The 12,002-nt window shown below is 50.0% G+C and overlaps 1 protein-coding gene across 1 annotated transcript in view; it reads left to right on the forward strand.

Moving 5' to 3' along the window:
- Nucleotides 1-12,002, forward strand: part of klf8 (Kruppel-like factor 8) — a 37,402-nt gene that overhangs the window by 8,713 nt on the left and 16,687 nt on the right. Inside the window, exon 2 of the mRNA XM_029172789.3 lies at nt 8,870-9,208. Coding sequence (XP_029028622.1) covers nt 8,870-9,208 — 339 coding nt within the window. The remainder of the gene's footprint in view (nt 1-8,869; nt 9,209-12,002) is intronic.

Genomic DNA, 12,002 nt, shown 5'->3' on the forward strand with positions numbered 1-12,002 from the left:
CCAGCACCGAAGTAAAATCCAGTGACAGGAGTGACAGAGACGAGTTCTATTTGTGTGTGTCGCTGGCACAGTGTGAGTGTTTATGCACTTACTAACTCATGTTTGAGGTTAGTTCTGACCTATAAGTGCTTTGAATTCAGTGTGAGCTTTAGAGAAGTGCTCTGACCGCAGCTTTGTGGTTTGTGTGTGTGTGTGTGTGTACAGTATGCATGTGTGTGTGTAGGGATAACGTGTATTTAACTTAGCACCAAGTATTCAAACTTTGTGTGTCTGTGTATGTGTGTGTGTGTGTGTGTGTGTGTGTGTGTGTGTGTAGGGAAGTGGTGGACAGCTTTGCGTCAGTAGGGTGTGGTGTGATAACAGGCAGGCGGCTTCTCTCTCTCTCTCCTGCTCTCTTTATAGGTCTCTCTCTCGCTCGCTTTGGCTCTCTCGCCTTTCTGCCAGCCAGATGGAGACACACCCAGTTCTCCCCTGCGCTCGTCTGCGTATGCGCTTTGTGTGTTTTGGCGTTTCCGTTCCTGACCAGTGTTAGAAGCGTAACAATCAGGTGGAGGATCGTGCCGGTGTGTTTCCTGGTCCACGTCGGGGTGGTAGAGATATTAGTGCCGAATTCAAGACGGCCTTGGGAGTCAGAAGTAACAAACACTTCACCAGAAATGGGTCACGTCTGGCCGGTTGCCAGTCAGCAGCATCTGTCGGCCATAAAAGAGCCAATCAGCATCAACATGAGTCAACTAACAGCGCTCCAGAAGAAAACGAACAGTCTGAGACTAAACAGCAAAATAGAAACGTCCACTGTGGAGAAAATCATGACATCATCAGGGAAACTGTCAATCCACGGGAAAGAGCGATCTATGGGACATGGGACACTAGGAACCACAGTTGCCACTCACATCACATCACCTATCACATATTCCAATGTTGCCGTGTTTGCATTAGGACCTCGTTCGTGTGTTTTCCTGAAGCTGACCTTGAACCAGTGCTACTGCATTGACTCCAGTCAGGTTCCTCGCGGTTGAGAGATTTCCCATTTACTTATGGATGTTGGTGAAATGACCTGCATGAGACCCAGGAATGTCAAACATGCACGTCTGAGAGGCAGTGATATACGGGTGTCAGTGTAATTACCAGAGGAGTCACACGTCCAATTCATCAATAATACTGAGGACAGTAATACATGCAGGGGACATTTAGGGCCGTAGGGAAAGTCCAGTACAACTAAATGGACTGAAGTTCACATAAAATATGAACGTGTGTCTTCCTAAAATTGTTATTCTCTGTTACACCAAAGTGCCTAAAGGGGGGAAAAGAACTTGTTAAATAATGTTGTCAACCACTTTCCCATCTTGGTCTATTGCTTGAACTTTTCCTCAAGCAACTAATATTTTCAGAGACTGAACAGCAGTGACCTTTGACTTTCAGCTCACATGGATCAGCTGATGTCTCGCAGGTTTTTTGAACACACACAACCTTAATCAGGTTGTGTGTGTGTGTGTGTGTGTGTGTGTGTGTGTGTGTGTGTGTGTGTGTGTGTGTGTGTGTGTGTGTGTGTGTGTGTCTGTGTGTGTGTGTCTGGCAGAACCAGGAAGACCTAGAGAGAAGTGGAGTCATGTCCGCTTAATGCTTATCAATCAATCACAGGTCGACTGAAATGAGTGGACTGCTTTCAGTTAGTGTAATGACGTGAGTGTATAGACGCCTCCGTCTTGCGCCGTAGTGATAATAGAACCAGGTTTGTATCAGCTTTTTTGTAAGTGTGCGTGTGTGTAAGGACAGACTGGAGAGGCTGAAGTTGGGGAGTAGAGACAGATCGTGTTACTGAGTAATGGCTTCTCGCTTTTAATAAGGACGATCAGTCCTCAAACTCATCACAATGAAGCCTGAATGCTTTGCTGTCCACTGTCAAAAGTAGAAAATGCTCATGTTGTGTCTTTCCCACAAATACAGCAAGTAAAAGTGCATGTGAGCTTGTTCCAGTAGTACCTTCGCTGTAGCTGCTCTGGTTACAGGCAGTGTTGTGTTATGTTGAGTGATATTTCAAGGTCAGTTGTCTGTGGCGTCCATGGGCTCACGTCTGAGTGGAAAGCAGACGCTTCGCACCTCCTGCCCGTCTAATGAGCGCCGCAGCAGCTCAGACCTCAAACTTTGTGCTGAAGGTCCTCTGAGGGAGGACCTTGGTGCTTTACGATGCGGCGAAGGCTGAGGGGGGGGGTGAAACTGCCGGGGAGTGGCCGGGCAGTTTGTCTTCTGTGTGTGTGTGTGTGTGTGTGTGTGTGTGTGTCTGTGTGTGTGTGTGCGCGCGCGCTTCATCTCCTGACTGTTGACGTTGACAGGAGACAGAAATGCGAGAGCTCTCCCGGTTCCCTTTGTCCTCTTGGACCCGTTGGAGTCCTGCACTGCCTCCGGTTCTGATGCCTTCACTGCTCGATGCGGCCTGAACGCAGACTGAGGCTGAGCTCCTGTGTGTCTGTGTCACCTGAGGTACCAACCTCCCCCTGACCCGCTTTCTCAGTTCACATACAACTCAGTCATCCTTTGCCAAACACCCAATTACTTCATCTCCATCACTTATTAACCAAGCACCACCCTCCAACACACACACACACACACACACACACACACACGCACACACACACTGAAAGGAGCAACGAAGGCTGCTTGTGTCCGACAAAGCACCGATGTTCCTGCGTAGCTTCTGCCCCAGTCAGAGGGACCGAGTGGACTCTGGCTGCGTGTTATCGACTCCAGTTACAGGAGTTGTGCAATGCGTTTGGCACCTCCACTGGAAACCACTGGGAACTGACCTCTCTGCCCACTCCCAGCTTATCTGCTCCACCTTCCTTCAGGAACCGACTTCGTGGTTCATTACAGTCTCTCACCGCATTAAAGTTATTCACAGGTTAAAGTCTCAGGAGCAACGTGTCACTGATTTCACTGATATCAGCTGATATCTCTTTCCTATAAATAGACGCCTCCCTTTGTCCAGTGCTTCTTTGTGCGTCTGAAGGCACTTGGAGTGTGAGTGGCTTGTGTCCAGTTCAAACATAATGGCTTCGGCCGCTCTCGCCGGCGAGCGCTGCTATTTGCGGCTGCCGCCTGGGCCGGCGTCTCTCCGTTTTGCCGTAATGGGCCCGTGCGTGACCATGGCAACGGCAGAAATCATACAGGAATTGATTTTGCTCATAAAAGCAGAAAATAATTTAGCGAAATCACAAGGAGCCGTGTGCGGTAATTATATAGCTGTGTGCCGCTTGTGTTAAAGATGGGGCGGATGCCGAGGAGCAGGAAGTAAATGAATATATTATGAAGCAACAGGAGAGACGCGGCTCTATGTGCTCCCACTTATGGTCAATCGCTAACCTCCCTGGTCGTCCACGGGATCAGCTTCATGCCTCCCGCTGCTGAAAAGTGTCTAAATAAACCAAATGACGGCACAAAATCTATAAAGGAGCACCAGAATCGACTGCTTTTGCGCCCAGTGCTCAGACAAGTGACTGTTTCATATCTGAATGCTGGCGGCAGCGTGTCAGGAGGATGCTATGAACTGAGAGTGAACCCACAGTGGTATGAACATCATGAGCACAAAACCTTTTTTTTTTTTTTTTTGATTCCTCTTCCTCTTCCGGTGCTGATCGTGCTCCCGTGACCGCTGCCGCGCTCGCGCGAGGCCTGGAACCAGTGTCTTGGTCTCAGGACGAGAGGGACCGACTGCCGTGTGAATATGCACATGTGTGTTCCCTCGTTCCCTCGGTGGGGCCGTCGCACATTGCTGCATGTGCCTTCATGGGCGTGGCCGCGTGAGTCGCCGTGCACATATGTGTGCGTGCGTGCGTGCGTGTGTGTGCGGATGCATGAAGACAGCGTGGCTGACTGAGGCAATCCCCCCAGCCTCGCGTGTGTGTGTTTTGGGTTAGGGGGTGGGGGAGGCAGCAGTGACAGAAAGGAGAGTGTTGACCCAGATAGTCTCTCTGTCCCACCCCCTCGTTCTCTCTCACACACACACACACACACACACACACACACACACACACACACACACACACACACACACACACACACGCACACACACTGTAAAAAATATTCTTTCATTCCATATTGGATGTAGAATCCGGCTACAACTGAATGTCATTATCCACCAACACTTTAGTAGTTTTAGAAAATGCCTGGAAACATTGTCAGACATAAATCTCCTCCGCTGAACTCCATACATGGGAAAATGAGACGGGTCTCGCTAGGCCTTTATCTGGAGTCCGTCTCTCTTCTCCGTCTTAATTTCAGTATGTAGGCCAGACGATCAAACCATCGCCTCCGTCGCGTAGGTGTATTCGTTTTGTTGAGCCGTTCAGCTTCAGTAATGCTGCGATGTGAACAGGAAGTGTCTTAACTCACACTTCCCGCTTGACTGGGTCCTCTGACTGAGTCGCACCATATACAGCATGCTGTACCGACGTTTCCACCAATGCAAGTTATTACACATCACAGACACAGCTGTTCTCCTTGTTTAAGACTCTTCACTGAAGCAGTTGCACATTTTATAACATTAAAATCGTCCTTCGGAGCAGACGACCTTTGTCTTTGAATGCAACGGTAACACATTTGCTAAGCCGTCACTTTTTGCAGCATCTATTCTGTCTGGCGTCCATCATGTCCATCTGTTCTCGCTTCCCCACATCAGCCACATGAACGCCATCATTTCTGCTTTTTTCCTTTTAGGATGTCATGATTTATAACTTACATTATATCTTCAGTCATTATTGTTTCCACTGATTGCTAAGATCAGGACTTAGAGCATAGATACAGTAGGTGAATGAAACCTGCTCCAGCGCAGCCAAACCGGACCGGTTGTTCTGAGCAGGTGTGATTGTGTGGGACCATATGAGGATGAAGCAGAGCGTTCAGTTCACGCTCAGCCAGCTTTCAGCAGACAAAAATAGATTTTTGAGAACGCTCAGATTGGGCCGTTTAAAGCCCGGGACACATCCTGCGCTGGACTGTTGCAGAACGGCTCTGCACTAAATCCTTTTCTCCAAACTCTGTTAGTCAATTTCCAAAGTATTTGTGTTTTTCCACTGCCAGTAATCTCAAACCCAAAGTTTTATCCTCGCCGGCTCTTAACTGACCTGGATGCTGTAAATTAGTGCGCGAACGAGACTCCGACACTGCTGAAGTATTTTGCAATCACGGCTCTCAGGCTCAAACGTCGTGTCCAAGGATGCTGCTGTCTGACCTTAGACCCACGGATTTCAAAAGGCATTCAGTGATTAAACCGCAGCTTTTTTCCTTTTAAATCAGAGCAACTGTGGTTCCGGGTCAAGGAGAGGTTTTCCTCGACCCGGCAGTGCGGTCCTGCCTCGGGCCCAGTGTTTTTTTCCCCCCAGCCCTCCTCATGTCTCTGTATCCCCACCCCGACTTCCTCTGATGGGATCAGAGGCTGAAGGGGTCACACCCATCCCACCCTGTTTTATTCCTGGAACTCCACAGCGGGACCCCTCCTTGGGGGAGGGGGAGGGGGGGCGCACACACGCAGCTTGTCGCTTCTCATTTACACTGGCTTTCACTACCGGTTAACGCTGCTGTCCGCGCTGGCCCCAACGCCGTGCCCCCCCCCCCCCCCCCCCTCGCTGCCCCGTCCGCCGGCAGATTGTAGATCAGGATCCGCGTTTGTGTTTGCTCCGTTCTGGCGAGGTGGGCGGGACTTGTGATTCGAAGAAAAACCCAGTAAATGTCAGCGCTTATTTCTCAGTAATTTGCTGCCCGTGAGGTTCCGCCTGGATGGTCCTGGACGCCGGAGCCCCACCCAGCCGGAGCTCCAGGTTGGCTCAAAACAAGCGCTAAGGAATCATTTGCGAATGCTGCTGGATAAACCTCCCAGTCCAGAGCAACACTGAGAAACATGACAGCTGATCTGTGTCCTCAGTGCTTCCACCTGTAGGAGACAGAGGTTTCTGGGCTTACGGCTCGCTTTCAGGTGGTATTAAGGGAGTATGTTTAAGTTGCCTCTGGTGAAACGCTGCCCTTGAGCTGCACTATCTGCAGCCTTCAGCTCTTTCTGCAAGGCCATAACAAAACCTCCCAACTCAGGACCATCTGACGCGTAAAGAAAGAAAAAAAAACAAGCACCAATTGGGATTTGTTGGAAAATGGAGCTCCAGCATCTCCCTACGGAAAAAGTCGAAGCACCTGTAAAAACATTGTGACGTAACAGTTCATTTTTTGGCGAGACATTAAAATAAAACCTAGACGTCTGATTCAGAGCGACTTGATCATAGAAGTGCCGACGAAAGTGAATGAGCAGGTTCAACATGAATGGTGGGTGAGGAGCCGCCAGTCACAGAGGAGAAAACAACAATGAGGCTATTTTAGTGCGGGCAAGAACGAAAAGCTGGAGAAATGTCCAGATAAAGTCTAATACGCTCTTAAATCAACCCCAAATCTTGTTTTCACTCCGGCATTCAGAATGTACACGCATTTGCATGTCTAACAGGAGATTTGCATGGACTCCAGACGTTTTACATCGAATCCTCTACGCAGGACGCGTTCGCCGTTCCTCCTCTGCAGCCGAGCAACAGCGCGGAGCCAAATCAGAAGCGCTGCACTCTGCGTAACCTCGCTGTCGCCCCGCGTTGCGCTCCACTTCCTGCTCTCGTTGGACTCGGTTTCACTTTCTCTGACGTGTCGCACCTCTGCGATTGTCGGATTTTGCCGGGGGGAAATGGCGGCTCTTCAGCGAAAGGCCGATGTTGAGAGAAGATACAGAGTGGATGTACTTTAGAACTGTGTGGGGGGAGGAGGGGGGGGGGGGGGTCGGCTGTGCGTGGGTGGGTTGGGGGGAAGGTGTGGCCCTGAGCGGCCGTTACCTTTGTTTAGAGTCACAGAGGGGGCTCTGTCCTCTCACAATGGGACTCCCAGTGCATGTGCTGTGTGGGGGGTGGGGGGTGGGGGGGCCACACCCAGGCTGATTGGCCGAGGCCCCACCTCGCCTCGGAATCCTCTGGGGCCGCAAAGTTAAGAGCCGGCGCCATATTCAGTTAGTTTTGCACCAAGCAGCCACAGCATGAACACCAGTGGGTTCAGTGAGTGGGTCCTGACACCTGTCGATCCACTTTTAGTGTCGGGTCTCATGGGCGTCACCTGTGGACGGAAACCCTTCAGTTCCAGTAAATTAACCACATCATTTATTCATCCATCTTGCGTGAGGCGAAGTTCATCCTTCTTCTTTGGAAAATACTATTCGTTGTGTTGCTTGAACTCCCAAAAACCAGCAATTTTATCACATATCCCGGCGCATTTAGCCTTCCACTACTTGAACGTGATTAATCACTGACTGTTAGTGCTGTCGCTTTCTAATTTCACTATTTTCTGAAGCAGGGCTTCACTGATAAACTGAACTACTGGTGTGAATTCTACTGGTTTAACACAATATTTATCCCTAGATGTTTATGGATGTCCTCGTGCGTCACATCTGCTTTACGGACTGAACGTCACGTTTGCAGACAGTTTGTTGCACCGTGGGAAATGCAGAAAGACGCGTGTGAAGACATTGACTATCACTTCCCGTTCCTTGTTTTTAATGCTGGCTCAGGATGAATTTCAGCTTTGATACCAGGCCATAGGAGCATCCCACCGATCTGCAGGCTGGACCACCAGCACATCTGCTCACCTGAGAGACTTAGAGAGTCAGTAGAGACTTGGACTTTATGATACGTGAGCTCAGATGCTGATCTCACAGTTGAGCCAAGTCAGACGTCTTCCTAAAACCACAAAGCTCAGAAATTCTACTGAAGTGCTGCCTGTCACCTCATTCACATCAGCTGAGCTGAGCAGGAGCCAACTTTTTTTTAATTATTTTACAACTTCCACTAAAGTGGAGCTTGGAGGAGGGTGATTAAGGGGAAATGTCTTTTTACCTGTTGATACCTTCATTTAGGAGTTTAATCTCATCCATTATGGGCACGGACTGTACTGTACCTCACCGCAGCTCTGGGTTTTTACTGCAGACATGAGGTCAGAGCTCTCTCTCTCTCCCTCTCTCTCGATCGCCCAGCTGTTCACAAGTTGTTTGCACGGTTTGTCGAAAGGCTCGGAGCGAGTGGCAGGAATTTAAATGCGTTAAAAAGGAAGTGGCCGCGGAGAGAAAATGGAGACGGAGGAGAGAAGGGGTGTGTGCCGAGTCCCTCTGCCTCGACGCTCCCCACACCCCTCCGTCGCTCCTCGCTTCCAGAAAAGGGTGTGTCCGCCTGCCTGCCGCTGAAAGGGAGGGAGGGGTCAGCTCACGGCTACTCCTCCCTGCTCTCTTTCTGTGCCTCTGTTATTTCTCTTTCACTCTCATTCCCTCAGTGGCGGCCTCAGGATTAGGCTTTTGTTTCTCCGCTCCTCAACCTCTCCTCTCTGTCTTTTTTTTTTTTTTTCTTGCTTTTTTGAATCACTGTGTGCTTGCGTTTTTTACAGCCAGGCACCGAGGTAACGCTCGCAGTCATGTGCTTTGCTGTGCCATTTCCTGTCTAGCTTCCTCCTCTACCTGTCTTCCTTTTTTCAGGTTTTCTTTCCTCTTCTCATGCTTCCTTTTCCCCCTCCTCGTCCCTCCCACTTTACTGTGCCTTGCATCTTCAACTTCTTTAATAACAACTCCTCTGCTCTTCTTCTCCCCTCTCGGCCTGGAAGTTTTGCCTTGTTTTATACCTTGTTTTAATCCTCCCCCTCCTTCCTTTGCATTCTCTGCCATTTTCCCCCACCCCCCTTTTCCTCCCTCCCCATATCACCTCCTCCACCACCTACCTCAACCCCCTCTCTCCCTCTCCTTACCTTCTGCTTCATCTGTTTATCATCACTTTCTCCCCTCTCATCGTCTCTTTCTTCTTCTCCTCCCCAGTGCCAGTCGACGCCTAAGCAGAAGAAGAGTGCGGTCCGGAAGAAGCAGAGGAGCCCGGCCAAGCAGAGCACCTTGACCCAGCAGCAACCTCCGCCGTCATCATCGCCACCTCTGCCGGCCCCGGCCCAGGAAGAGGGGGAGGAGAAGGAAAGGGAGGAGGAGCCGGCCACCGGGCCTCGGCCGCTGAAGGAGAAGGAGGAGGAACCCGGCGAGGAGGAGCGAGAAGCGGCGACCAAGCCTGTGAAGAAGAAGAAAGAAAAGGAGGTGGAAAAGGAGGCGGCGAAGGCAGACATGCCCTCTGTACAGATCAAACCAGAGCCAGAGGAGATGGAGTGCACGGTGAGGAGGGGTGGATGGAGGCGATTGGTTGATTGATCCGCGAGGGGCGGGACTGATGGATGGAAATGGTGATGAAGACGAGTGAGGCTGAAGTTTTTAAGTTTGGACACAAAGGCGTTTAATCACAGTGAGGCGCGATAGTTTGAGTTTCCTTGACTCACAACAGGAGAAATAAGTGAAAGCGAGACCGTGAGGCCGTTCTGTGATGATTTGTCACACTTATGTGGCATCGGTTCTTAGTCATTTTTCCACTCCACGGTCACGACTTCTGACTAATTTAGAAAACTGAATTCTCTGCAGGAGGTTTCTTGTAGATGAGAACCGAAGATGTGAGGGACTAATGGAGAAGGGAGGAGAGGGAGGCGGAGCACAGGGTGAGGGATGAACTGATACAGATCTGTGGAGAGATGGAGCACAGGGAGAGCGTGCACCGGTGCAGGCGCGACTGGAGATACGTGTGAGCGAGCGGAGCAGAGGGATGAAGGATGGCTGGATGGAGCAGCAAGCGACTGGATGCCGCTGTGGAAGAGTAATAGGACAGGTTTGTTGTGATGCGGGTTCACAACATTAGATCGTTTACTTTCTTGATGGGGTTTGAAACGTTGAAGTTGGTGACGTTCTTCCCAGAAAAAATTATAATGTTTTTACTTGAGAAATGATTGATCTGTTCGATTTTTGACCTGAGTCAAATGGTAAAGCTGCTGCCTGGACCTCTGGACAATGAAACTGCAGTAACGAGCAGTAATGTTGAATATCAGTACGTTTTAGAGCCACAGCGTGAGGGTCAGAGGTCGCAGCCTCCTCACAACAAACCGAGTGAATCATTTTGTGAACAAAAACACCTGTTGAAACCAAACGCTCGCTAAGGTCACGTACCCCACATGTTGCATTTCTCAGGACTAAACTCTTTCTCCACTTATTGGGAGACGTAAACATCAACTCCTACATTTGTAACTCATTTCTTGTAGCTTTGCTTTTGTAGTAAAGGGTGTGAGTGTTATTGATAAGGTGAGACCTGACACAGTGCAGCAGCCTGTGCGGTGAGGAAGGAAGGAAGGAGGTGGAGAGGAGAGGAGAGAAGAGCGTAAAGGAAGCAGAAAAGGAAGACGAGGGAGGAGAGGGGAGATAGGAGGGAGGGGCGAGAGGTGGAGGTGGAGAGGGTGTGGATGCTCAGATAAGGACAGGCGACAGCGCAGGGGAGCGATGCCATCAATTTTCAATCATCTGTTGCCGTCAATGCTATTTAGTGTGTTTTTATCCCTTTTTCCCTGATTATCTTTGCAATTCTGTAGCAGTAGAGAAAAAGAAACACGTACTGACTGATACAATGAAGCCATGGAAACAGTGGAGGCTGGTGCTTTTTGTCCGATTCCTCGGTCGTAAGCCGCGTGTTTGATGTGCAGAGCTTGACGTGTGGCAACACGTGACCTATTGAAATCTAATCTATAGTTAATTGTATGGTATGTAGGTATGTGGGATAGGCATGGGTGGCTCGGCTGTAGGGAGTGGTCTATTTAAAAGGGCTTAGCAGGTGATGCTTTAAGGACATAAAATGTTGTTACGCTCTGAAATTCACACGTCGCCACATATTCCGCTTCTAGAAAGAAGCGCCGTGATGTCCCTGAACGTCTCAGGACTAGCGTTGCCATGTGGCGGTTCAAGATTACTGATTAATATATTTACCCAAGATCAATCTGAGCATGAGAGGAGGTTATATCCCTGCAACTCTAATTCTTTGTCCATGGGAGTTAATAGTTTAATTTCTCTGTGGCACGGCGTGATTGGGGTTAGTGGAGGGTGGGGGTTGGGTGGAGTGGAGTGGGCTTGCATAAGGGCTCATTTGGCAGAGGGTGTGTCTGTGCATGCGGCTGCTGACCACACCTCTGCGGCTGGCTCGACCAGAGGGGAGTGGAGCTTCCTGTCTGAAGATAAAGTCTCCAGGAAGCAGCTCCTCCTGGTATTCACTCAGCCGGGAGCCGACACACACACACACACACACACACACACACACACACACACACACACACACACACACACTTACACACACGCACGCACACACGCACGCACACACGCACACACACACACACAAACACGCACACACACACACAAACACGCGCACACACACGTTAGTTTGTATGATGATTAATGAGCCGACGTCACTGAAGGAATGACAATCTTCATAGCTCACGCCTTGTGTCATGTTCTGGTTCTACTGGGTGAACGCTGACATGAGTAAGATCCAAAATTAAAAAAATCAGTGACGACGGCTCCGCAATCGGTAAATCGCAGCATTTTGAAACTCAAAGCTCATCGGTTTACTATCTCATGTCGCTCTAATTAGCTGGAGACTGACAACGTTTGACACAAACTTGTCATGGATTACTGATGCACCAGAAACGGGCTGCCTGCTGCTTTCTGCCCTGTTCATTTTCCCATGATGCACTGCAGTGTTGGCGCGGACCGGCCACCTCTGGAAGCAGGAGAACTATTTGTGGACCGAGCGCTGTGGGCCCCGAAGGAACCGTACGGAACACCGGCAGACTCGCACGTCTGGTTTAGTTGTTACGATTGTCCAGCTCACAGAGAGAGAGAGAGAGAGAGAGAGAGAGAGAGAGAGAGAGAGAGAGAGAGAGAGAGAGAGAGAGAGAGAGAGAGAGAGAGAGAGAGAGAGAGGGGACAGGAGTCGGAGAGGAGGAGATGAGCGGCTGGCTGCTTCGTACAGCGTAACCATTGTTTGTCACATTGTCGGTGCGATGTCAGAGGTCAGTCTGCGGGCGGCCGCGCGTGGCTTTCC

This window comes from Betta splendens, chromosome 14 (genome assembly GCF_900634795.4).
Source record: "Betta splendens chromosome 14, fBetSpl5.4, whole genome shotgun sequence".
Taxonomy (NCBI): Eukaryota; Metazoa; Chordata; class Actinopteri; order Anabantiformes; family Osphronemidae; genus Betta; species Betta splendens.